Consider the following 27,863-nt stretch of genomic DNA (forward strand, 5'->3'; position numbering starts at 1 on the left):
GGGGAAGAAGAAGAAGCAGAAAAAAAACCTATTCTAATCCCAATTTCCAGCCTTATCCCCATATCCCTTGATATCCTGACTATTTAGATATCTACCTATCTCCTCCTCGAACGCCCCCACTGATCTGGCCTCCACTGCTGTACGTGGCAAGGAGTTCCACAAATTCACCACCCTCTGGCTAAAGAAATTTTTCCTCATCTCTGTTTTGAAACTGTACCCTCTAATTCTAAGATTGTGCCCTCTGGTCCTGGACTCACCCACCGAGGGAAACAGCCTAGCCACATCTACTCTGTCCTTTCCTATCAATATTTTAAATGTCGCTATGAGGTCCCCTCTCATTCTTCTGTACTCCAGTGAGTACAGTCCAAGAGCCGACAAACGCTCCTCATACGTAAGCCCTTTCATTCCTGGAATCATCCTCGTAAATCTTGTCTATGTCTTGCTGTTTTGTTTGCTGAGGAGTTGCAAATGATTAATGAATTTTGAAAAAGTACCTGCAATAATATTCATGGTATCTTATATGGTCAATACCTAAAGCATTAGGTTTTGCCCGTTGCTCACTGATAACTCATGTCTTTGAGTTGTGGTCAGGGGTTTTGCTTTCAGCTCCAATATACTTGAACAGCGCAGCCCTCCAGGAGCAGTCAGAGGTGCCATATTTTGAGATGGCTTTAAAAGCTAGATTCTGTCAGGCACCTTGCAACCTCTTTGAAGAGTCCTAGAATTCTTCCATGTCCTGGTCTGGCAGTTTGTCCTTCAAGACATGGGAGCACGATCACTGAACTGGCCACTCTTGATGGGCATTTAAAATCTTCATCCAGAATGCATTGTTGCCCTTCACAGCTTTGGCTGAATGTTGTTTAACATGGAATTCTGTAGGTGGTGATCAGCTGGTTTCCTTGCCTTGTTGACGAGATGCAATGTGGCCTCAGTGATCCTGAGTTAGTATTGAGGATTTCATAGGCTACTCTTTCCTGATATTTTTTTTTCTTGGTCTTTGTTCTCACTTCTCAGAATCAGAATATTTATTATCATTGACTTAAATGACATGAAATCTGTTGTTTTGCGGCAGCAGTACAGTGCAAGGACTTAAAATTACAAAAGTAAACAGCGCAAACAAAAGGGAATAACAAGGTAGTGTTCATGGACTGTTCAGAAATCTGATGGTGGAGGGGAAGAAGCTATATCTGAATTGTTGAGTGTGGGTCTTCAGGTTCCTGTATCTCCTCCCTGATGGTAGTAATGAGAAGAGGGCATGTCCTGGATGGGGAAGGTCCTTAGTGATGGATGCCACCTTCTTGAGGCACCACCTCTTGAAGATGTCCTTGATGGTGGGGACGGTTGTGATGGAGCTGGCTGAATCTAGCAGCCTCTTGCGATCCTGTGCATTGGAGCCTCCATACCAGGCTGTGATGCAACCAGTCAGAATGCTCTCCACCGTACATCCATAGGTGACGTACCAAATCTCTTCAAAGTCTTATAGAAGTGGAGCCACTGGCATGCCTTTTCTGTGACTGCATCAACGTGTTGGGCCCAGGATAGATCCTCTGTGATTTTGACACTTAGGAACTTGAAGCTGCTCTCCCTTTCCACTGCTGACCCCTCAATGAGGACTGGTGTGTGTTCTCCTGACTTCCCCTTGCTGAAGTCCACAATCAATTCCTTGGTCTTGGTGATGTTGAGTGTGAGATTGGCTGGTTGAGTGGTGTCACAATAACAATCTATTTGACTCTTGTACGCTGCCTCGTCCCCACCTGTGATTCTACCAACAGCTGTGTCATTGCTGAATTTATAGATGGTGTTTGAGCTGTGCTGAGCAACACAGTCATGAGTGTAGAGAGTAGAGCAGTGGGCTGAGCAGGCATCCTTGAGGTGCATCTGTGTTGTCAGCAAGCAGGTGTTGTTACTGATTTGCAGTGACTGTGGTCTCCTGACAATCAAGTCAATGATCCAGTTGTAGAGAGAGGTAGAGGTCCAGGTTTTGAATTGATGATTAGTACTGGTGAGTCTGTCTTGTCAATGGACCAGGATGTACCACTAATTGTGATGGAGTTCTGGAAATTGGCTGAAAGGCATGAATTTGTGCATCTCCTGTAAGCTGTTGCTTGGTATCTCTGGGACAGGATGATCATGGGTTTTGTTTTTAAGCACAGCAGTTTCTGTCTGAAATTCAGCAGTATCAATTAGAGAGAGGCGAGTTTAAGCCTGATTTCTTCTCAAGGCTTGATTAAGATTGAATTGAGAGAGTAAAGAACACCACAGTAGCAGCTGTAATGGGGAATTGATAGTTTGGTGGGAATGGGGTCAAGTGTGTAGATAGTATTAGATAAACTCTGCTGGTGCTTTAAGTACACAATATTTTAAGCAAATGTTTAATTCTGTTTTGTGGTATACTGTATGTGGCAAGGGCCTGTTTCTGTGCTGTACCTCTCTACAAGAGGCCAGCATTGAATCCTTTAATCACTGATTTTTTTTTCCTTAAATCCTTAGGTTGTATTTTCCCTTTTAGTAACAGGTATACATCTTGGTTCCAGATTTCCAACAACCACCTGAAGTTTCTATAAAAAAAAGTGTAATGATTTACTTCGAACTTGGACCTACATACAAATTTAGTACAGATTTGTAGTAATCCATGCTGTGTGCATAAAACTCTGCTTATAATTGCAAATGAATAGGCCATTTCTTCTCACTTATCCCAACACAATCAGAATGGTCTTTTATAAGCTCCATACTGGATTCCTGGAGAGCCTTCCTTTACCAACCTGTAACTTTGTCTAGTATACTGATTAACATTGCTTTTTGTCATTAACCCACACTAAGGATTAATTTACCCTCTGTAGTTAACTGACCTGCATAGCTTAGATGTGAGGGGAAACAGAAGCACCTCACCAAACTACCTGGAACATGCAAACTCCAACTGGTAGCCAAGGCTAGGATTAAATTGAGGTGCCTGGAACTGAGAAAGTAGTACTAACTGCTCTACATACTATCACCTATTTAAATAAAATAACAGCTCATTCAATGATGCATCCAGTAACCTTCACCTGCTGGAAGTGCATTTACCTGTTGTCAATATTCAAAACTGATTTTGATTTTCCTTTTAAGTACCTTGTACCATTACAATACCTTCAGTAACAAATCAAATTCAATGGATTAGTTGAATAAATAACTTATGTACCAGTTAGAGCAACTAGCATTTTTACATATTTGGCTATTGTTTCTGAAGATGACAACCTGTATGTTATCTTGTGACATGAAGACAGAATCATGACACTGAACATTGCTACTCATTTTTATTCCTCTATAAAACAGTTTGAGCTAAGTTGTCAGTTTTTCTGTAGCATTTTAATTGTAAGCAAAGGATATTCATAAATTGAGGAAATACCCCTTTCATAATTAGACAGTGGGGGAAAAAAACTTAGAAACTTGCAAGTTTATCATCTGCCTGTTAGAAGCTTCACCTCAACTGCAGCAGATTTAGGATCATTACCTTAGACAGTTATTGCACATTTTTGGAACAGCAGTATCCCAGTCTCATTACATCTGCACACACTGGAAAAGCATCTGTTCTGCTCAGAACTCAATTTGAATGATTTACAAAGATCAGTGGCTCTACACACATTGATTAGTTCTTTATAAGGCAATTTAGTAACAAGTAAAATGCATTTTACATTCGGTGAATTTCCTCATGATTTATGAACTGCTTCAGATTGTGCAGACTGTCCCACCATGTAAAGAGAAACTTCTCAGCAATGAGTTTGAACCATGGTGTGATTTTCACTTCCTTGTTTTCTGCTTTTTTCAACAGATCCTTCAGTTCCTCTTTTGTTACGTAGCAATAACTTTTGATCTCATTTGGGTCAGGTTTCAAAGTTACATCCTTCTGTATAAATATTATATAGTCAATTTCATGTTCTCCCCAGATCCCATCAGACTGAGCCTTGTAGTGAATACGGGTCAAGTAATTCATCTCTTCTAAAGGGACCTGGTGTCAAAAGTTAAATACAGAAGAAAACACATTACATGAGGCAGCATTTTAAGTCATTGGTATACACACACTGACCTGCTGAATTAATGAACAGTGTTCATCACAAAAACATTAGTTCAGAGATAAATGTTATACTGTCTACTTGTTGATTAGGTTCTGCCACAATCAGCGGGAACAAACTACACAGCACTCTTCATTTGGGCAATAAAGTCAGTCATGTTAAGTTAGTTAATTCTCTGCAGAATTAGGTTTGTGAGCTGAATGGTGATCTGCCCAGTAAAGGAATCACCAAACAGTAAAGAAAGTTTGAGGACTGAACAATGGAAAGGGAGGGTTAGAAAAACATGGACAAATGGGAGCAAGTGTTGGCCATTCAGCCCTTCAACACTGCTCCCATGCTGTGTGACAATGGCTGATCAGTATCTCAATACAATTCCTGCTGTCTTCTAACCTTGATGCCTTGTGTCTAAAAATTCCTCCCCCCTCCCTGATTTAATCATCAACAACATGGCTTCAACAGCCCTGTGGTAGTAAATTCCACAAGTTCTCACTCAGTGAAGAAATTTCCTCAGTTTTATATCTTGCCTTATATACTGACACTGAACACTTGTTCTCGACAACCCAGCCAAGAGAAACAACCTCCCTGTCTGATCTATCTACTTCTGCAGAATTTTGCAAGTTGCAATTAAATCCCCTTTCATTTAGCCAAGTTGATCTTAACTCTCCAAATATGGCAGTCCCAGGAAATAGTTTTGTGAATCTTCACTGCACTCCCCCTTTGGAAAGCATATTCTTCCTTTGATAAGATGACTAAAGTTGCACAATACTCCAGTTGTGGAGTCAAAGGCTCTGTATAATTGTAACAAGACATTTATTCCTGTAGCAAGGTCCCCACCTAAAATACCAACAATTCCTCCAATTTCCACACCACCGCTCCCCCTCCACCCCCAACCACAGATGCTGTTCAACCCACTGAGATCCTCCAACTGTTTGTTGCTCCAGATTCCAGTATCTGGAGTTTCTTGCATGTCCATACCCATTCCTGTCCTCAAATCCTTCTAGGAAGGTCAGTGTACCCTTTGCCTTAACTGCTTGCTGAACCTGCGTATTTGCTTTCAGTGCCTGGTGTACAAGGACACCAAGTCTTTAAATGTCAACACTTCCTAATCTAACACTATTTAAATAATGCACTTTTCTACTATAACAAAACTACACATTTGTCCATGTAATACCACACCTGTATTCCACACCCCACCCCCAACTTGCTCACCGTCAAAAGTCACCTTGAAGGCTCCTTGCATTCTCATTTATCCCACCCAGTTTGTTGGCAAATCTGAAAATATTACATTTGTTCTCTCATACAAATCATTGATGTCATGAAGAGCTGATCCCTGTGGATTTCCCATTTATCACCTTCCTGATAAAGACCCATTTGTTCCAAAAGTTTATGCGCAAACCAATGTTCAATCCATGTCAATATTATTGTACGTTTTTTTTCCCCAAAAGGAGGATGCTCATTACAACACAAGGCTGTCATCTGGCCCATCAAATCCCTGCCAGCTCCCAGAGCAATCTCATCTGTTCAACTTCTCTTATTCCCTCATAGCCCTGCAACCTACCTTGTCTCATTTGCCCTTGCCCTTTATTTTCTACTTGTGTACCTCACAGGTCAATCTACAGTAGCCAATTGACTCAATAGCCTGTCTAAGATGCCAGAGGATCACATGCAGAAATAGGAAGAACATGCAAACTCCCCACAGACAGTGATTTTTATCAATGATTTGGATGAGGAAGTGGAAGGATGGGTTGGCAAGTTTGCAGATGACCTGAAGGTTGGTGGTGTAGTAGATAGTGGAGAAGGTTGTAACAGGATTTACACAGGATGCAGAGCTGGGCAGAGAAGCAGCAGATAGAGTTCAATCCAGAGAAGTGTGAAGTGATACACTTTGAAAGAATGAACTTGAAGGCAGAGGTCATGGTTAATGGCAGGATTCTTAGCAGTGTGGAGGAACAGAGATCTTGGGATTCAAGTACATAGATCCCTCAAAGTTGCCTCACAAGTGGATAGGGCAGTTAAGGCAGTGTATGGTGTGCTGGACTTCATTAGACAGGACTGAGTTCAAGAGCCAAGAGGTAATGTTGCAACACTATAAGACTCTGGTTAGACCACACTTGGAATATTGTGTTCAGTTCTGGTCATATTATAGGAAGGATGTGGAAGCTTTGGAGAGGGTGCAGAGGAGATTTACAAGGATGCTACCTGGGTTGGAGAGCACATCTTACGAGGAGAGGTTGAGTGAGTTAGGATTTCTTTTTGGAGTGATGGAGGATAAGAGGAGACTTGATAGGAAGTATACAAGATTATGAGAGGCGTGGACAGCCAGCATCTTTTCCCCAGGATGGCAATGGCCAATACTAGAGCTCACCTCTTTAAGGTGCATGGAGGAAAGTTCAGAGAAGATGTCAGAGGTAGATTTTGTTTTATATTTATATATAAAAAAACAGCAGCGGGTGCCTGGAATGCACTGCTGGGGGTGGTGGTAGGGGCCAATATGATCGGGTCATTTAAGAGACTTAGATAGGCACATGGATGAAAGAAAAAGAGGGTTATAGGAGGTGAAGTAGAGAGGGGGGATAGATTGAATGGCGACTAGGTTTATGGGCCAAAGGTCCATTCTGTTTTATGTTCTGAAAGGTTTGGATTGTACCTGGGTCGCTGCAAGGCAGCAGTGCTAACCACAATGTCCACCGAGGTGTCCTAATTTCACACTAAACTTTATAGTGGGACTTTGTCACAAGCTTTTTGAAAATCCAAATGCACTAAGTCCATTTGTTTTCCCTTCCTTAATCTACGAGCTGCATCCTCAAAGCATTCCAGGAGCTTTCTCAAACCCCATTTCCCTTCTGGAAATCCATGCTGACTTTAAACAATATAGATATTTTTCCAAGTGTCCCACTAAATCATCCTTTATAAAGAGTCCCTTTCCCCACTAAAGTTTGACGAATTGGTCTTTAGTTTCCAGTTTTTGATTTTATAGAAAGTTGTGGGATTGCATTGATGTGGTGAGGAGTGACCTGGTGGGAGGGAAGGCCAAGGTAGCAGAACCCTAGCATGGTGCTGGCAGTGAGGGGAAGTGTAGGAAAGGAAACACACATTTAGAAGGCTCCTTTAACAAAAGGAACTGAGGCAGAACAAGCAGGATAGGCAGGTAATGTGCTTCCAGGTGAGATTTCTGTATTGTCAACTGAGAGAGTAGCTTATTTTAACCTGCTTCACAGGTGAAGCATTAGTCAGCTGGCTCCCCCAGACTTTGAGAAACGTGTCAGCGTTATGGCACTGCTTGGATATGCAGGAGTGCTTCTCTCCTGCCTCCCAAGAGATTACACTTAATGCCTCCTCCAACTGGAAGACAAACCTGTCAATCAGCCCACTTTCCTGACAGGAAATCTGTCAAGTACAAGGAAGAGTTTGGGCTTGAAGGTTTCATGTACAGGTAGAACAGGTAGTTTCTGACAAACTGCTCAGTTGATATCCTAGCTATGTTATTAACAGAGTTAAATGTTTCAGGTCCGAGATCCTTTGTCACAAATTCTAACAAAGCAGGTCTGACCCAAAACCTCAACTGTTCCTCTCTCCACAGATGCTCCCTGATTTGACTGTTTTCTGGCATTTTTATTTTTAATTTCAGATTTCCAGCCTTAAATTTTGATTATTTGCAAGTTTTGATGCAGAAAGTTTTGCAGCATCTCACCTGTTGCACAGGTATGCCAAACTCTTCTTTCAGTCTGCGCTGGGCTGCTCGTCTTACACCAATTGCATCTTTCTCCTCCATTTCTGCTGCAGTGCTAAGAGGATGACTGCAGCAAGTGTTTGTAAAACAACCTGAAAATAAAAGATTTCAAAATGTATTGTTAACCAAAGATCCAAATCTTCACTACATGACTGCCTGGCAGCCCAACCTCAAACTTCAATCATTCTAAACAAAAAAATTAGCAAGTCCAAGGTATTGGTCAGTATGGACTCTCCAACAGCATCTCATTCTGCCATTACCAGGAGAGAAGAGGGGAAAGATGGAGATACTGCAGGTTACACCCACTGGCTCATCAGATATGTGCAAATGATAAACACTGGGTCACAGGAAAAGCTGCTCAAAGTTGTAATGATAACCCAATGATGGGCACTTGGTGGGATTTGGAATACTTGCATGCAGATTGTTCAATAATTTCTTTTGTACTGTACATCTCTGGGGAAAGAAAACCATCTAGTTTGGCATCTTGGTCATTGATGGTACTTTTGGTTTCAATTAGAAAGGTTCAAGACCCAATTAAAGATTTGAGCACACACAATCCCAGCAAACATCGATACTTACTGAAAGAGTAGGACTGGGATGCAGGTTGCACCTTTCAACTTGAAACATTAAACATTTTACTGTTACCATCTCACATGCATGCTGAAGGCCTGATGGGCTTCCTTAGCCAATCATTCAGTGATGCTAACAGCACTGGAGAGTTTCTCTCCCCCTCCCATACAGTTACTTGAGGCATCTTGCCACAGTGAGAATTCACTACAAATGTGAAACCAGGAGAACTATTAAAAACTACAAAGCTAGGTTGAAGGCATCAAAGGTACTATACAAGTTCTTTCTTCAGATAGTTCAAATTAAATGTATGTTTGTATGTGAAAGAAAAGGCAGCAATATTTTGATAGATGACTAATGGATTGGTTGTCTTGTACGGTACACAAGTAATAAAGTAACTGTTGAAAAATGGTAGAGTTCACACCTGTACGTCTTTGAATTAATAAACGGATAATGAAGAAAATGTTTTTATTTCCGGAGGATACACAATCAGTAATCCTCAGCCCCCTGACATTAAACCGTCAGCATAGACACATTCATCTGTATTTCACCACCTGAATTAGAATATCCCGAGATTCATCAACCTACGTTGAAAGTACTGATCACAGGGGAGTGCAGCAGACAATTTAAAAGCTGCTGCCAATAGTCTAGAAACCAGAGTGGAAAAAGGAATCAATGACAAGTAAATATTCCCTGCAATTTTAATTGTTCTGTACATTTAGGAAGTTAGTCAATTAACTATTTGCTTCATTGAATTAGAAAATTTTCCTCTGTATTAAAAACATACAACAAGAGTCAAAAGGTGTTGACTTTGTTATACATCTTCTAAATTAGAATAATACAATGCAGAAGGCAATCCCTCACAGCCTTAAATCAGTGACCATTAATCCAATCCCCTTTTAGATAGTGTTACCTAATTCACTTTCAGACAACATCCTTCAGATCAGAACCTATTTTTTCTTCTCAGAATACCTTCACCTGGAACAACTTTGCAAATCCCTCACCGATAATCCATTATGCTTAACATCCCCTGCTTTTGGTTTTTGGACAGAATGCACCATTTAGCATACACTACAGGGTGGATACTATAGCCCAGCACATCCAGCGAGGGTGACAATAGATAATGACTAAAGTGTACCTCTAACCGAACACTGCAAAAGGATGATTTTTTTTCTCCCTTATTCAGATCTTCCCGTGTTAAGCCTCATGTTGATTGTTCTTCAAACCCAGCCATTCAATATTGGGCAGGCATAGAACACACATTCTTAAAATCACCCCTACGTTATTACGTAACAGAACATAAACTAGAAAACTTCCTCTGCCATCAAATGGAAAAAGCAAGAACGGAGAGCAAGAAGCATGAATGCCTTTTATTCACCCGTCTTATTTCCCCCTCTGGGAGTTGGGGTCATGCCCAGCCTGACCAGACAGGCACATCTTCCTGCTCTACATTTCACAGATCCTTCATTCTTTTGTCGATGTTCTCACTCTCCAATTGCTCCCATTCACTCATTGGCCAGACAACCTTGTTTACTGCTCATCCCCACGGTCACTTTTTTTTAAAACCCTATCACATAATCCACTCCCCTACACTACCTGAAGCTTAATGAGCTTTTTTTAAAAAAATTATTTACAGCATGGTAACAGGCCCTTCCGGCCCAGTGAGTCCACGCCACCTATTTTAAACCCCCCAATTAACCTACCCGTACGTCTTTAGAATGTGGGAGGAAACCGACGCAGACACGGGAGAACGTACAAACTCCTTACAAACAGTGACAGGAATTGCTACGCTACCGTGCCGCCCTGTCTCCCTCCTAATTGTGACAAAAGGTCTTTGACCTGAAATGTTAACCGTTTCTCTTCCCACAGATGCAGCCTGGTCTGCTGACCATTTCCAGCATCAGTTTTTTTTTGAAGTTTTCATCCAAGCCTCTGGACTAATCTAGGAATTTATCCACTATGCAATAGTTCCATGACTCTTTCCAGACTCTACAGGCAGGGGAATACGCTTTTCATCATCTGCCTTCTCGGTGTCTTTCCTTTTCCTGAAGGACACCAGTGTAAGCCAAGGATATGAAGTAACCACTCAAATCACCTCAGGCTCTTGTCTCCCCTTCCCAACATCAACCCCCCAACCCAACCTCTTTATACTGACCATCTTCCCTCTCTACTCTCAGTCCTAATGCAGGGTCTTGACCAAAATTTGTCGACGTTCCATAGATGCTGCCTGACCTGCTGTATTCTTCCAATATCCTGTGTGTTGCACAAAATAATGGACCTGAAAAAACGTGAATGCCTCTCAAACTATATCATGTTTAAACTTGAAAAAAAATTAGGAGTGGTACTGTTGATCCTTCACTTAAATTTGAGGAAGTTTGGAGTCCATTTATTCAATATTTTCACATGATATAGATCCCCTTGTAATAACCTTTCAACTTAGAGGAACAGAGTTGACGACATAATATTGCTCTATTTCTACTGAGAAATTTTAGTCCAGTTTTTTTTGAATTTTTTTTTGTTTAGCTTAGTTTGGTTTGATATATTGTTCTTATTTTGGGGATTTTTTTTCCTTTCTTTTATATTTTATAATAAATCTTTTTCTTTCCTCTCTTTTACATTATATTCATTCACTAAGAGATTGTTAGTTCTACAGATTTTTTTTATATACTTTATTGTTCTTTATGATTATCCATGCCATGATTGTTCTCCTGATCTCTTTGTATTACATGTACAAACATTGATGTTATATATTAATCTGTATTAATTTGAAAACTAATGAAAAGATTGAAAAAGAAAGAAAGAAAGAAAAAACATGAATGCTTACACACCCGGGAAAGTGATCTTTGCATCAGATCTCTGTTGCAGCAGAAGCTTCCCCTCACTGCTGAAGATGAAAACACTGAAGGCTCTGTGAAGCAAACCTAGAAAGTGAAAATAAAAAAAGAGATTGGTAATCCTTAACAACTGCACTTCTATCACAGCATGGCCTTGGTCCCAACAGCCTAAACCAAATCACCACAGTGCCACACTGACATTCCCAGTGGAAATAAAGTTACATCACCATATAGAATGGGGACGTGGGAAAAGAGAGAAAAAACATGTTGAAAGTAACCTAAATTTTGTGGTGAGATTAATAATTTGTAGTAGAATTTGAAGATAATGCTTTGTCATGAAGTTGGAGATCCTGTTAAACTCCTAGAGTCAGAGCACTGGCCCATTTTGCCCACACCAGCTGTCAGCTGCAATAAAATTCCAACAATCCACCATCAAACCATTTGGAAATCCCAATGGTTTGGCATCTGGGTCACCGGATGACATTTGCAATATCCATGAGCTACAGCCTCAGCTCCCATGCTCTCTTGAAACTCACCTGGTTGTGTTGGCCTGTACCCCCTTAAAATTTACAGGTTTCACTGAAATGTTACTGCGTACAGAAAATCTGCTAGTCCAACACCAAAGTCCCAAGCATGATGGATTAGTGGAATTTTATCACATTCCAATCCCATTTATGACGACTCAACTTAGCCCTCTATGCCTTGGTGTTTTAAGTGCTCATCTAAATACTTTGATGTTGTCGGACTACCTGTCCCCACTTCCCTCTTGGGTAGTGCACGCCAGATTTCAACCATCTTGTAGGGGGGTGAAAAGATTCTCTTTCATATTCCCTTTATCTCCTTACCTTTAACCTTTGCCCTCTGCCAAGGGAGAATCCATTTGAGGTATGCCCCTCAATTTTGCATACCTCAAATGGATTCCCCCTCATCCTTCTCTGCTCAGAGGAAATCAAACTCAGCCTACCCAGTCTCTCCTCACAACTGAAATGCCCCATTCTGGTGAATCATCTCCACTTCAATCACATCCTTCTTCTAGAGCAGCAATCAGAATCGCATATGGCACTTCAGCTAACGATCTGTAAAGTTATACCATAACCTCCCTGCCCTTATATACTGTGCCCCAGCTAATGAAAGTATCCTGTAGGTTTTCTTAAAAACCTTATTTACCTTTGCTGCTGCCTCTGGGGATCCTTGGGCATGGAGACCAAGGTCCCCCTGTGTCTCAATACTTCCTAGGGTTCTACCATTTATTGGGTATATCCTTGCCTTACTAGTGTGCCCAAAAGTGTGACAGTATATTTATTAGGCTTAAATTTCACCTGGCATTTCTCTGCCCATCTTACCAATGGACTAATGTTGTTCTGTAGTCAAAGACCCGCCTCTTCATCATCAACACCAATCTTTGTGTCCCCTGTGAACTTATGAAGTCCATGTAGACTACAATTACATGATCCATCTCCTCGAAAAATTCAATCAAATTGGGCAGACAGGACCTCTTCTCAGAGCCATATGACATCTTCAACTGAAAAAGGCTGTGGTTAAAGATTATTGGAAGAAAGTCTGTGGGGGACAGGATTTATTTCCCTTTCACTGATGTTAGGCACTCTGGCCTGTAATTACCTAGCTTATCCTTGCTGCCCTTCTTGAATAAAGACACCACATTCACTGCCCTCCAGACATTTATAAGATACAAGATATCTTTATTAGTCACATGTACATTGAAACACAGTGAAATGCATTTTTTTTTTGCACAGAGTTTTCTGGGTCAGCCCGCAAGGGTCGCCACGCTTCCAGCACCAACATAGCATGCCGACGACTTCCTAACCCGTACATCTTCGGAACGTGGGAGGAAACTGGATCACCCGGAGGAAAACCACGCAGACACGGGGGAGACGTACAGACTCCTTAAAGACAGTGGCTGGAATTGAACCCGGGTCGCTGGCTCTACACTATGGTGCCTGCCCCTATACTATAGTGCCTGCTGTTATAGGAGAACCAGATTTTAATTATCCTCATTTCTTTCAATGTTTCATTTTACAGAATTCAAAATAAAAAAAAAATAAGTAATCATTTGACACTATACTTGAAAGATAATGGAGATGCATTGAAAGGTAAATCGCTGCGTGTCATTTTACTAACACACAAATGCCCTGAATTCTGGCTGAATTACAAAGGCTTTGTGCTTTGAGTTCCACTGCCCATAACTTTAATTCATCCAAAACTTGGTCTCACATCCTGTCCTACACCCTTCTCTTCAGCAAGTTCCATCAATTCCTTACCTGTCTTTTTTCTTCATGCATTCCAACTCTGCCTCATTTGCAACCCTCTACTTGCCCTACCCCACTATCTATCTCTACCTCTGAACCGCTTTGATTTACTCTCTTCTTATGGTATCATTATCATACACCATCTCACAGTGCTTTTCATAAACCTGAAGACTTCTCTCTTCAAAAGCCTGCTCAAAGCCAAACTCTTTGACAATAGCTTTGATCAAATTCATTCTGACTTTTTTTGGAGTCCACTTTCACCAAATTACTATATCAAACCTGCTATAAAATACAAAATGTGACTATCATATCATATTTGGCACCTCTTCTTTGGCCAGAAAAAACATCTTTCAGAGCTCCAGTAATCATCATAGTCTCCCAAAACTGTCTGGGACACATGTCATTAGGTCCTGAGGATTTATCCACTTTCAAGCCCCAATTACCATCTTTTCCTTTAATTATCAATCCACAATGGTCAATGAAATGGCAAATTGTCTTTCCTCCCTTTCAATTCAATATTAATGATAGTCTCCTTTATTTCCACCAGGCTTTCAACTTCTTGGCAGTGAAATACATCTCTGATAATGTTTGCTCACTGTTTCTAAGTACATTAGGCTTTGTAAAATAAGCCTCTTTGTGTATTGAACCATCAAGGAAGGAGAGTAAACAAACTGCTTGGTACTCGATTATGAACCATTTTGGAGTGTGGTGGAAGAGAGGATTTACAGAGGCAAAGCAGGAGCACAAGCTTTGCAGCAATTCGTGTTCATCGACTCAGTCATCAGCTGAAGCTAGCCTACATATGGTGACAATATGGGGATTGTGCAAGGCTGTATAATCTTAAAAGAAATGTCTATCTCCTCAACCAAGTAACAAACCTGTCAAAGGCCTTTAAACAAGCAACTAAGTTATTTAACAGCAATATGGAAACAGGGGCTTTAATGCCACTCTCCCATGAAAAAAAGCATTATTCTTCTCCCCCCCCCCATCTGCAAAAAGGGAACACTGGGTCCAATGTGGATCCCGCAATAGTGAAGACAGTGAATACAGAATGATTAGCCTGAAAGGATAACAATTGGCCAGGAGATCTGTGCCCATGCATTTCCTCCAACTTAGCCAATTTCCCCCATTTATCTCGTATTAGTGAAGTAACTTGGAGACAACATTTTACTGCAAAATGCTGGGTGAACAGTTCAAGACAGCAAGATGCACAAATGGTACCATGTGTAAACCATTTTGCTTGGCAGAAAGAATAAAGAGACAATATAGACTAAATGGTAAAGTAATAAAAGACATGCAAGAACAAAGGGACCTGGATGTACACAAACCCACATTTCAATGACAATAGGTTGTCCAGGTTAAAAATCCTCTCATCCCTCCCAGCAGTGCCACAAAGCTTGCCTCCACAAATGGTAGTGCTAATCTTTCCAACCACACTTACCTATTGATCGACACCTTGTATTTACATTCAATAATACATGAAAGTTCACCTTTATTAATGTTTTCATTAAGATGACAATTTCTTTTAGTGTCTGCTCCAGTTTTTAAGTCATTCTCATCTATCAGGATGCACATTTCAGCCAAGAGCTGGACCTGTTTTGCATCCAGGTTGTCAGTGTTGATTTCTGGCATGGTTGCTGTGTTCCTTTTTCCAATGTACCTAAAGTCAGAGGAAGAAACAGAATCAAGGAGAACTTACTTCAATGTTACACAGTCTTCTAATGATTTGCAATTGCAATATCTACCCATAATTGATCAAGGTTTTCTTTACAATATGTAGATACCCAGAGATAAGTTGACAAAAGTGATATTGCACTAAGGATCAACAATCTTCTCACTGCAACCATCTATTTTCAACTAAAATATCAGATGGCTACCAAGCTCCTCGAAAATAAGTGCCCAGGAATAGTTTTGTGGCTGGTTACAAAGATTACATTTACCCTTCCAATAACAGCAAATTCAAGCTAGCCTAAATTGCAACCAAATTTACACAGGTGAAGACTTCACCACCCCCTCAGATTTTAGGGGAGGAATACTAATGAGCTAGCTTCCATTCCCTGGTGGTGTAATCAGGGATCCAGCATTCACACCCTATTTCCATTCTGATTAGAACTGAAAGGACAACAACAGCGAGCCAGATGGCCAATAATCATCACAAGTGAAGATCCATTTATCTAGACTGGATGTCATGTCTTCTGGAAAACAAAAGTGTTGATGCTGGAAATTCAAAATAAAACATCTTTCTCTCCACAGCTAATGTCGTCCATGATCTGTTAGATCAAAGTTGCACTGAAAATATTATCACACTTGAGAAACAAAGGGCTGTAGATGCTGGAATCTAGATGAAAAACACAATGATGCTGGAGGAACTCAACAGGTCAGGCAGCATCCATGGAGAAAAGCAGGTAGTCAATGTTTCAGGTCAGGACCCTTCTTCAGGACTGAAGATAGGAAAAGGGGAAGCCCAATATATAGGAAGGAAAAGCAGGGAAGTGAATAGGAGGACAAAAGGGAGGTGGGGTGGGCACAGGGAGGTGACAGGTAGATGCAGGTAAGAGATGGTGAGAGGCAGGTGCGGGGGAGGAGGGGAGAGCAGATCCCCTGGGGGAATGGGTCAAAGGCAAGGAGAGAAAGGGGAAAAAAAGGTAAGAAAAAAAGAGATAGGAAAGGGAAGAAGCATGGTGGGGTGGGGGTGGGGGGGGGGGTGGAGAAGGGGTGTGGGGATTACTTAAAGTGGGAGAACTCAAATGTTCATGCCATTAGGCTGCAAGGTTCCAAGACGGAAAATGAGGGGCTGTTGCTCCAGTTTGCACTTGGAATTCTCTTGGCAGTGGAGGAGGCCGAGCACCGTCATATCAGTGATAGTGTGGGAGGGGGAACTGAAGTAACGGGCAACGGGGAGATGCAGATCGCGGTTACAGGTGTTCTGCGAAACAGTCACCTAGTCTGCACCAGACTTCATGCACCACATTCAAGTCTCAGCAACCCAGCCCCACAAATCAATTGAAACTATAAATTTGCCCACTGAAATAAATGGAGAGAGCAAAAGAAATAACGGGCTACTAAAAAGCCCACTGCATGCAAGCCGTCCATGAAACCGATACTTACCCGGAAGGCTGGGTTGTTACCGAGCTGCGGCGACACTGCAGAGGCCGTCGGCACCAAGCGGCTGCTCCCGCGGCACCAGCCGGCACGACCCGCTTCCCCCGCAGGAGGGGCCCGGTGGCTCCGTGACGCCAGCGAGTCAGCAGCGTCCGCAGCATCGCCCCAATCCACCCCGACCAATCAGCTCGCTCCCTTCGGCTCGGCTCCCCTCGATCGTCCGATCGGCCGGCCAATCAGCTCCGGGTTCGTCACCGGCCGAGGTGGCGGGGTGGGGGGCTGGGAGGGAACTGGCCCAACCCACCCGGCTGTCAATCAACCACCCGCGGCAGCCGCGTTCTGGAATGGAACCCGGGTGAGCGGCAACAATGGTCACGTTCGGACCAATGTATCGAGTTGAACCTACGTCAGCGCTGCCGCTCTCTGCCGGGGCCTGGAGCCGCCGCACTCTGTTGTTGTTGTTGTTGTTGTTGTTGTTGTTGTCCTCCTCCTCCTGCCGCTGAACCCCTCCGCATTCTGCTTCCGCGCTGACGTTTCACGCCTTAAAGCAGCGGCTCGTCGCCTGCGGGGCCGGGGATCCGCCGTCATTTCCGCCAGCTGCAAAGGGATGTCACCAGCAGTCACATCTCCCCGCCCAAACCCTTCCGGCTTTCCACCGGAACCACTCCCCGGTTCGTTCGTCCCTGTCTCCCCCCCCCCCCCCCCACAAACCGGAGGAGGTGCAATATCTGTCCCCGCACTTCCTCCCTCGCTACCATCTAAACGGCTCTTCCATGTGAGGCGAGGATTTGCGTGCCCACAAGAGATTCTGCAGATGCTGGGATGTGGATCAACACACGCACACACACTGCTGCAGGTCAGGCAGCAGCCGCGGAGCGAAATAAACAGTCAACGTTTCAGGCCGAGACCCTTCATCAGGACTGGAAGGGAAGAGGGCAGAAGCCGGAGTCATCAGAGTGCACCTTCTCCGACATTGTCAACTGCATTCGATGCTCTCGATGTAGTCTCTTCGGGAGACCAAGCATAGACTAGGTAGCCGTTTTGCGGAACACCTGCACTCTGTCTGCAATGGCCATCCGTACTAGATGAAGGGTCTTGACCAGAAATGTCGACTGTCCATTTGCCTCCACAGACTCTGCCTGACCCATTGAGTTCCTCCTGCAGTTTGGTTTTTCGGTCCAGATTCCAGGACCTGCAGTCTGCATGCTACTTCAACTCCCCGCTCCTGCACCGACCTGCCTGCCTTCAGCTTTCTCTGCGGCCGGGGTGAGGCCAAACGCAAACTAGAAGAACACCACCTCATATTCTACCCGGGTAGTCCATAATACAATGGCATGAGAACACCCAATTTTCCAATTTCAGGTAACCCCACCCCCTCATTTATCTCTCCTTCTGATCCACCCAAGTTCTCTCACCTTCCTTACTTATCAGATTCTGGTCTCTGTTGTCTCCACTTATCACCTTCCAGCCTCTGTCTCTACCCGAACCTCCTCCAACTGGCTCCATCTGCTTTTTTCCCCCCCTCCTTATTTGTCTTTGCCTATCACTCATCGGCCGTTGTCTCCCAACTCCCCCCTCCCCTCTTCCCCCCTCCCCTCTTCCCCCCCTCCCCTCTTCCCCCCCTCCCCTCTTCCCCCCCTCTCCTCTTCCCCCCCTCCCCGCCTATTTGGAATGAGGAAATGGTGGAGGAATCAAACATTTATGTCTGTCTTCATAGAAGGAGACACAAAAGTATCGGAGAATCAAGTGTTCAGTACAAATGAAAAGTAAAAGAAATCAGGATTCGAGAAAAGAACTGCTAGAGCTTGAGAACTGATGTTCCAGGATCTTCATCCCAAGATTTTGGACTGGGTGGCTTTGGAGATAGTGGATGCTGTAATTATGATCTTTCCAAAATGCTGTTGGTTCCTGCAGATCGGAGGGGGAATAAATGTAACCTCACTATTTAGGAAAGGGGAGAAGGTGGTAATTGGTGGGAAAATGCTCGAATGTATAATAAGGGAAGGGTGTGATGTTAAGACACTGGGCAAGTAATAAAATGATTAAGCAGACAAGGAAATCATGTTGGACTAATCTGAAAGGAATAATAAAATTATCAGAGGCATAGATAGGGTAGGCAGTCAAATCGTTTTTTGCCAGGGTCGAAATGTCAAGTACTAGGGGACCTGCATTTAATATGAGAGGGGGAAAGTTTAAAGGAGATGTGCGTGGCAAGTTTTTTTTACACAGAGTGGTAGGTCCCTGGAATCGGCTGCCAGGGGTGGTGGTGGTGGAAGCAGATACGATAGTGGTGTTTAAGAGGCTGTTAGATAGACACATGGATCTGCAGGGAGTGGAGGGGTGTGGATCTTGTGCAGGCGGAAGAGATTCAGTTCAAGTTGGCATGGTGTTCAGCGCAGACATTGTGGGCCGAAGGGCCTGTTCCTGTGCTGTACTGTTCTGTTCTAATGAAGTTCTTTCAGTATGGAACTAATGTAACTATTGTAGACGAGGAAACCAATGGATATGGTGTTATTTGCATTTATACCGCCTGGTGCATTGATTCACCAAGTCCGTGCTAACTGCCAAGCATCCAGTTACACTAATCCCATTTTTATTCTCCCTTCGTTGCCATGAACCCCTCCAAGAATCTACCACTCACCTACACAGTAGGGGCAATTTACAGTGGCCTACTAAGCACCAATCTGCTTGTCTTTGGAACGTGGGAAGAAACTGGAGCACCCATGGAAACCCATGCAGTCACAGGGAGAATATTCAATCTGTCGACGTATCGGGTCGAAACCCTGCTTCAGGACTGAATTCCTTTCCACCCACAGATGCTGCTCGACCCGCTGAGTTCCTCCAGCAGATGTGCTGTCCATGTGTGAGGCCACATCCATCCACCAGTAATAGTCTGAAATTGAGCAGCACATATTTTCCTCCTCTGATGTAGGTCTCACAAAAACCAACCCAGTCCAGTTCAGACAGCATCACTCCATCAGTAAGCTGACTTCGCCAACTGGAGCAGAATTCCTTTTTCCAATCATCCATGGGGATACAAAGTTGACTTTGCATATATCCTGAACTCATGTTGCAGTCTGGCCTCATTTTTTAGGCACTTTATGAAATTCACAGAACAACACATTCTTCAGAATCTTGTAATTGGATTTGACATGACCAATCTTTTCATACCAATGAATATTGCCATAAATGACGACAGCATGATTTGGCAGGGGCACAAAGGCTACAAGTGCTGGAATCTGATAAATAAGGAAGGAGATAATGGGAACCATTAAGGGAGAGATGGAACCAGATGAGTGACGGGATACAGTGGGTGAAATGTGTGTGTAGTAGGTGGATGGAATCCTATGTTATAATAGAGCATTTTCCATAAATGCTCTATTATAACATTGAGTCATTCATTGTAGAATATTTTGCTGCTGAATTTGCTTATATTACCTTATGTCGTAGAAGGAGGTCAATTTGCTTACAGACCAACTCCATCAGTCCCATTTCCTCACCCATTTTCCCACAACCCATTCACTCTCACATGCCCATATTTGTTTTCCATTCCAATGACTACTCCATTTACTTAAGTGTGTTATATAGCTATCTGCCCTGTGTCTACTCACATTGCAATGTAAGCATTACTGGCTGGAGAGCCGTTATCAGCTATACAAACTATGAACATTCAGATTTAGTTTTACCTCTGCGCCAAGTTGCGAGTTCATATGACATTATGATATTGGTAATTGCTGTTAGGATTAGACATGGATTATTTAGGTTAGAGTAGGAACATGCTGGTTTCAGATCACCAGCCTTTCTGGTTTGTATCAGAACTGGCTGGTTCTGATGAAAGGTCATCAACTTGTAACATTAATTCAGTTTTCCCTCTCAATAGATGCTGCTACTCTGTATACTTATATTCTCTGTTTTATTTCAGATATCTGGCATCTTCAGGGTTAGTACCTGAAAGCTGCAGGATTGTTTCATTTGCACTATATACCATGTTTTCATTTCTCTTCCACTTACATCTCCTCCAGACATCTCAGCCGCAATTAACAAACCTTCACCACTGTTTTTCAATGGTGTCACCACAAATTATGTCATTCAATCTCTCTTGGTCTGTAGCCTATTATAGATATTCCTTTTGTTCTCTGCACCCCTCAGCCCATTCTCTGCACCTTAAAACATATTCATTTTCAAACTTTTTCTGTTTCTGACGAATTGTCATGAACTTGAACCTTTAACGTTGTTTCTCTCTCCACAAATGATGTCTGGTATAATGAGTCTTTCCAGCATTCTCTGTTTTTATTTTACAATTCCGGCATCTTACATTTTTCTTTCGCTTTTAGAAAAACACTCTTCCTTTTGATTATTTCTGATTTTCATCTTCTCCTTTTGACCATTTCCCGAATGGATGGCTAATGTGGGGAAATGGCATCAATGTCAGCCACGATGTCCCTAAGGTGATAAAGAACCTCCACACTGACTCCCTCGCCTAACAACAGTGAGACGTGGCCCGGTATTGGGGCAACATCAATCTGCTGGAGGAACTCAGCGGGTCGAGCAACGTCTATGGGGGAAAAGGAACTGTCGACGTTTCGGGTCGAAATCCTGCACAGGTCCGAAACGTCCACAGTTCTTTTCCTCCCACAGATGCTGCTCGACCTGCTGAAATCCTCCAACAGATTGTTCGTTGCTCCAGATTCCAGCATCTGCAGTCTCTTGTGTCTCTGGTTTTGGTCAAATTTGTTAACGGGAAAGGAATATACTATTACAAGTATATTTAGTAGAGGTATCATTCAATCGAATCACAGTATACAGATTGTAGCGAGAGGAATAAGAAACTCCAGACGTTGGAAATTCAAAGCAAAAACAGAAAATGCTTGAAACATTGAGCAGGTCACGCGGAATTCGTGGGGAGAGAAACATTCGATATTTTAGGTCAAGAAACCTTGACCAGAACTGATGCTGAGTGCTCGTAAAATAAATACATTTTCTTTTGCACGCAATCCGGCGTGGCAGCTGTAAGGAAACGACATTTAATCTGCAAGGTCTTCTTTCCCGCCAAAATGAGACCCAACCCCCCCCCCCCCCCCGGCCTGGAACGTGGCCGGGGCGCGGGCGGCAGGGCGTTCCCTTTGTTTTGATGACGCGGCGCCCGTCGCTAGGCGACGAGCCTCCCGAACAAAGGGGAAGAGGAGGAGGAGGGGGGCTGCACCGGCGGCAGGGGGTCGGTGACCCGGCGGCAAGCGAAGGGTGGCCGGCAGCCGGACTCACCATGGCAACGGCTGGGCTCCATTGATCCAGTGTCGGCGACGGCCAGCGTTCGCGGTCCGGCGGGGGTGGGGGGAAAGAAAAGGAGGAAAGGAATAAGAATTACAGCGGGGAAGGACGCCGAGCTGCCCTACCCCGCCCCAACTGGGGGGGCCGGGGTCTCTTAAATGTTTTATTTCGGTGACGGGGGGGAGGAAGGAAGATGGTGGGAGGCCTTGGCCTAGTGACCCTGACTTCGTGCCTCTTGGTGCTGTCGGGCTGCTCGGAGCCTAAGAAGACGATGGTGGTGCTGCACCACAACGACTCGAGCGAGGCCGAGCAGCAGCACGCCGTCTGCCCGACCATGTGCCGCTGCTACATCAACATCCTCTCCTGCCACCCGGAGGGGCCGGTGGGCTCGCACGCCCACGACCAGTCCTCCTCCACTTTCGAGTCGGCCGCGACGACCGAGAGCAGCAGGTCGCCCCACGACGGGTCCAGGAACCACACGGAGAACGCCACGGACACCCTCACGCAAGTGCCCACAGGAATCCGGGGCACCATGTCCGGCAATGTCCTGACGCCCTTCACCGTACTGTAGGTGTTAATAATTGTTTTTTTCCCCTGACAGTTCGTAAATAATCAGGATATTCAAGTTAATGAACAAGTCTCTCTTAAATCTAACAGCTAAATTATTTTTTTACCTCGGACCTGAGAATAAAAAAGCAACCCCCACCCACCCCATCCATTCCCTTTTCAACAGTACACATGTTCCATCCCATTTCTTAGTAGATGGTGTGCTTGGTAAATTGGTTTATTATTGTCACATGTACCGATGTACAGTGAAAAACCTGTCTTTGACACTGTTCATACAAATCAATTCATTACACAGTGCATTGAGGTCGTACAAAGTAAAACAATAACAGAAACCTCAGAAATTCCAACCTCTGGGTGATTTGAAATACAGATTCACAACATGGTCGATTTGTGAATATCCTTTCGATTGGCACAGCGAGCTGAATTGCAGGCATACCAAATTGCAAGGATTGTCAGACCAACAGGACTGTGGGAGTGCCTCCACCACAAGGACTCTAGCAGCTGAAAGTGGCTGACCATCACTGCAATGAGCTGTTAGGGCTGGGACAAAGTGCTAACTTTGTCACCGATTCCCAAATCACATAGGGATTAAAAAATAAAAAAAATCTTGGAGCATAGCAACATAAGAAATAGGAGGATTGGGCCAAACAGCCCCTCAAGCTTGCTCCGTTATTCACTGAAATAATGACAAATCTGATGGTTGGGTCTGCTTTTTTGCCTGATTCCCTTTCAATGTTTGATTTCCTTGCAGTTCAAAATGTAAATAAAATTACCATTATCAGTTTTGTTGTCACTTTTATGACAGTGAGTAATGGCTTTGTATAGGATACAAAAGTGGCTATGTTGCACTGAAAATTGTGTAGTATGCCAAAGCCCTGAGGTGCAAGACTTACTCTTCCCCAGCGTATAATTTGAATTCACCAAGAACATTTTTGTTTTGTCATCTTTTACGCAACGTGGTGATTTATTGTATGCCAGAAGCATCATAAAGTTAAACATTGAATTTAATTTATATCTTATGTGATTTATTTTTAAGTTCTTTATTTTAATATTTCCAAACTATATTGTATATAATTCAAGACTCTCACTCTGCATCAAGATGCATGAAAATCCTCTTTTTATTTCCAAATAACTTGTTTCTGGCAAGAGGAATCCAATGTGTACAAGTCAGACCCAGTGGCATTCATTTGTTCCAGTTATCAAGCATCTGCAAACATAAACTCATTGGTATGTGAGACCAGAAGGAGGGATTCTTTGCTCATTTAAAAAAAGATACATTGGTGGTGTTCCTGATGACTTTTTGTGAGAAGTCCTCCAGCCTTAAATCTGAGCAAAATACTTGTGTATTTGAAGTAGAAATAGAGAGAACTAGCAGAGTCTTTGAATATTTAAGGCAGGAGTAGATAAATTCTTGTTAAGTAAAGGATTGAAAGATTATAAGGGGTGGGAATGCTGAGCTGAGATTACAAGCAGATCAGCCATGATTGAGTGGAGTATGTTGAGTGGCGTACGCCTGCTTTTAATTCGTATGTTTGTATTAACCAAATACAGAAATACTTCGGCTGCAAGAGCAGATCAACGGCTGTGTATCCTGTAGTGAGTGACTGACCTCCCAGCACTCTAAAACCTTCTCACCATTTATAAAGCACAAGTTAGGAGTGTGTTGGAACATTCTCCACTTGCCCGGATGAGTGCAGCTCCTACACCTGTCAAGAAGCTTGATGCCATTCAAGACAAAGGAGACTGGTACCCCATCAATACTCAAAACATTCAGTCCCTGCACCACAGTGGCTGCAGTGTGTACAATTTACCAAATGCATTGCAGTTACTCATCTCGGCTACTCTGACAGCACCACCCAAATTTGTGACCTCTACACCAAGAAAGCCAAGAGCAGCAGGTGCATGGGAAGACTATCACCCACAGGTTCACCTCCAAGTCTCTCACTATCCTGACTTGCAAATATATATTGCTGCTCCTTCATTGTTGCTTGGGGTAAATCTAGGAACTCCTTACCCAACAGCACGTGGGGATGTCTTTACCTGAAGAAGCGCAGTGGTTTAGAAAAGCAGTTGATCACCACCACTTCATCCCTAATTACTGCTTAAAATCTCAAACCAATGGAAACAGCTTCTATCTATGCTATCAGTTCTGCTTAATATCTTGAAAGCTAGCCAACCCTTAACCTTCTATGTTCTATGGAAGCCTTAATTTGTGTAATCCCTCTTTATAACTGAATGCTTTGGGCGTCATTCTGGTAAAATTTATCCTTTACTCCCTCCAAAGCCAATCTTTGCCTCCTAAGGTATGATATAGGAAGTCCTCAATTTACAGATGTGTTTGGTTCTGGAAGCTGCTAATTAAGGGCAATATGCACCATTAATATTTTAGGTTCTATCCTATCATATGCACAGTATGAATGCACTGTACTCTGCAGTAAAATGGAAAAAAAATCATGGATTAAGTAAATTTTGTAGAAGTAAAGATAATAAAAGATGAACTAGAAAGTAATTTAACATTAATTCCCAGTGATGGCTTGCTTGTACAAAGGGGTGGTGGTAGGATGCTGGCTAATTAATGAGCAAGTAGAGGAAGAGGATAATGGGACTGGGGATTGTTGTGTCAGTACTGGTGACACAGTCTTCTTAAGAACCTGTTCAGGAAGGACTGCAAGTTGGTCTTTTTTTAATCATACAGTAAAACTCTGTTAATCCGGCATGCTTGTGATTTTGGTAGTGCTGGACTGGCAGATTTTCAGGTTGTTACTCCTATTAATAACCCAATATACTTTTAATTCACTTTTTCTTAGATTTTACACACTGGTGTAATAAGTGTTCCAGTAAACCCAGTAAGTTTAAAGACAGTGTGGAAAATAGGGCCCCAGTGAATTTATGAGGACCATGAGAAATGGGGCTCAAATGAGCTTCAAGGGAGCCCAAGAAACATTAATCAACCATTGGATAGCAGATTATCAGAGTTTTCCTGTAGATGACCTTGTAGCCTTGGATGATTCTGCTGATTTCCATGAACCTGCTGGCAATAGGGTCCAACTTCTCATGACGTTGCAGTCCAAATTGCTGTGTCTGAATGCTGCAGCCAAGTCTTTTGCTGTGAATCTTGAGGTTCAACCTTGAGTGCCTCATCTGCTTGGGTCTCTTCAGTGATCTTTTGAGTATCCAACTCCATTAAGTCCACATGGTCCAGCTCTTGAGAATGGATACCACCAAGATTTTGATGTTGTTAACTTCTGCTTCAAGGTCAAGTTGATAACCAGCTCAACTTTATTGGCTACTGCACCAACTGTTCCTTAAAACCCTTCCCTTGCATAATTTATTCCAACTCCCTTTCATATTTGTTAACTTAATGTCTGGCAGGATTGATATTGATGATCTTGTAGATATTGTACTTGTTCGAAAATTTCTTCAAAGTCTTTCCATTTTCCCCTTCCATAACTGGATAGCTTGAGCAAATGTCCTAGGCAGGTAAAATACCTTGAAGGTTGCAATAACCTCTTTGATCTATTGGTTGTAACAGTGATGCTGTGTTTGGTGGCATGCACGTAACATTAACATCTGGGAGAAAATCATCCAAATATGCAGGGTGCCCGGGGTATTGTTAAGAATCAAAGATTTTTAAGGGTACTCCTTTGGCTTGGCAATACTCCTTCAACTGATGGATTAAGTAGTGCCAAAACTAAACCACGAATATGGAGATTGTGACCCAGGTCCTCCAGTTAGACATTCATACAGCTAAATCTCTTTCAATGCCTGAGTGTTCATTATAATTATTCTGAGTGTGATTTCTCTTCTGCACTGTATGTGCCATGTGGCATTTCCTTGTAAAATCGCCCAGTCTCACTACAGTTAAGCAGTTGTTCAGCCAAATACATGTAACGAATGATCTCACCAACACCTTGCCACAGAAGTTACTTCTGCTTCATCTTAGCTTTCAAAAATTCATAAAGACTTTTAGCCTTCTGGATCATCATGCAACATATGGTGTTGATTTGGATCCTCTATTCAATGGTTTAATCATTTTACTATCTCTGAAAATAATCAAGATCTAATCACAGTGGTGCCAAGCCTTTCACACGACAAAAAAGGTACTTAATAAACATCTAATTTTCCTAAATGAAAATCCTCAGCTTTCATTTCCCTTTTATTTAACATTTCCATTTTTCATTACAGCACAAACCACTCACCATTTGGGCTTCCTACTTGTTTTGTTAACAATTGATGTTCTGTTGGAGCTGAATGTTTATTAAACATAGTAATTATTGTTTGTTTTCATGTTATTTGTTCATGGAAATGCATTATAGTTATTTAAAAATATATGGTTACTTTGTGTCTGTGGCGTTAGAGTTTTTGGTCATCAGCTGATAGGGAGATTTTCCTGGAACAATTATTATCAAATTAATTGAATTTGTTCAGAGCCTCATGAGTGCTGAGATACTGATTAATTTTATTTGTATTCATTCAAGGGATGTGGGCTCCGCAGGCTGAGCCAGCATTTAATTACCCATTCCTAGTTGCCTTTGTGAAGGTGGTGGTGAGCTGCCTTCTTGAACTGCTGCAGCCTTTGAGATATGGGTATGCCTAAATGCCGTTAGGAAGAGAGTTCCAGGATTTTGACTCAGCGATGGTGAAGGAATGGCGGTTTATTTCCAAGTCAGGATGGTGTGTGACTTGGGGGACAACTTCCAGATGCTGGTGTCCCCATACTTTTGCTGCCCTTGTCCTAGCTGGTAGATGTTGAGGTTTTGGATGGTGCTCTCTGAGGAGTTTAGGGAGGTTGCAGCATGCATCTTGTAGATGGTATAAAGTGCTGCTGCTATGCATCAGTGGGAGTGAGTGAATGATTGTGGCTGGCCTGCCCATCTAGCTGGCTGCTATGTCTTGCATGGTGTCAGACTTCTTGTTGAAGCTGCTCTTGTCCAGGCAAGAGGAGAGTATTCCATCACACTCTGGAATTGAGCCTTATAGATTGTGGACAGGCTTTGGGGAGTTAGGAGGTGAGTTACTCACTACAGGATTCCTCACCTCTGACCTGCTCTTGTAGTCACGTTGTGTATATGGTGTTACGGACTCAGTGAATGTCCCTTTAAGGTAGAGAGTGTGTGTGTATTTGTGTGTGTGGCGTGCTTACGTCAATAGAAGATAAAGGATGTAATGACGTAGAAGTCAGAAGAAGAGAGAGAGGAGGGAGAGAGACACCAGCCTGCTAGTTTTCTCTATCGATGGATGAGTAACTATAACTGTGTCTGCCACTGAAATCCATGTATGGAAGTTGGAAGTAATCCGGTGGAGTTCACTTTGTTGCTGACCTGTAGAAGGAAACAGGTATTTATGTGGACGACCACGATTCCGATGCTTTTCGGGGTGAGGAAGTCACTACCGAGTAAACACTTAAGTGTCGTTTGGGTTCCATTGTGGACCATTTGGATTTCGTATTTACTCTCTCTATATTTCTCTACGTCTACGT

At 43.0% G+C, this 27,863-nt stretch overlaps 2 protein-coding genes across 5 annotated transcripts in view; one reads left to right on the top strand and one right to left on the bottom strand.

Annotated features, from left to right (window-relative positions):
- Positions 1-88: 88 nt before the first annotated feature.
- On the bottom strand, positions 89-17,139 carry idi1 (isopentenyl-diphosphate delta isomerase 1). The gene is made up of 5 exons (XM_052016834.1): positions 16,556-17,139; positions 14,938-15,107; positions 11,175-11,267; positions 7,741-7,871; positions 89-3,985 (listed from the first exon to the last, which is right to left on the bottom strand). The coding sequence occupies exons 1-5, from the start codon at positions 16,708-16,710 to the stop codon at positions 3,668-3,670; spliced, it is 867 nt and encodes a 288-aa protein (XP_051872794.1). The 5' UTR covers positions 16,711-17,139; the 3' UTR covers positions 89-3,667.
- A 137-nt stretch (positions 17,140-17,276) lies between these two features.
- The window catches only part of LOC127570908 (uncharacterized), a 105,355-nt gene continuing 94,768 nt past the window's right edge, over positions 17,277-27,863 (top strand). For 3 of the 4 annotated variants that reach the window (XM_052016830.1, XM_052016833.1, XM_052016831.1), the window contains exon 1: positions 21,215-22,384. In XM_052016830.1, the coding sequence (XP_051872790.1) occupies positions 22,011-22,384 (374 nt within the window). In that variant the 5' untranslated portion in view covers positions 21,215-22,010. Of the gene's footprint in view, positions 17,912-21,214; positions 22,385-27,863 lie in introns of those variants that run through there. The other variant, XR_007956421.1, reaches the window with a different exon arrangement.

The sequence above is a fragment of the Pristis pectinata genome, chromosome 5, assembly GCF_009764475.1.
Source record: "Pristis pectinata isolate sPriPec2 chromosome 5, sPriPec2.1.pri, whole genome shotgun sequence".
In the NCBI taxonomy this organism is placed as follows: Eukaryota; Metazoa; Chordata; class Chondrichthyes; order Rhinopristiformes; family Pristidae; genus Pristis; species Pristis pectinata.

Excerpts from the sequence above, each read along its gene's own strand:
- idi1 (XM_052016834.1), bottom strand. The coding sequence starts at position 16,710 with ATGCTGCGGACGCTGCTGACTCGCTGGCGTCACGGAGCCACCGGGCCC. Across the intron at positions 15,108-16,555 it reads GTAACAACCCAGCCTTCCGG|GTACATTGGAAAAAGGAACA; the intron begins GTAAGTATCGGT and ends CTCTGACTTTAG. Across the intron at positions 7,872-11,174 it reads TGCAAAGATCACTTTCCCGG|GTTGTTTTACAAACACTTGC; the intron begins GTGTGTAAGCAT and ends TTTTATTTTCAG.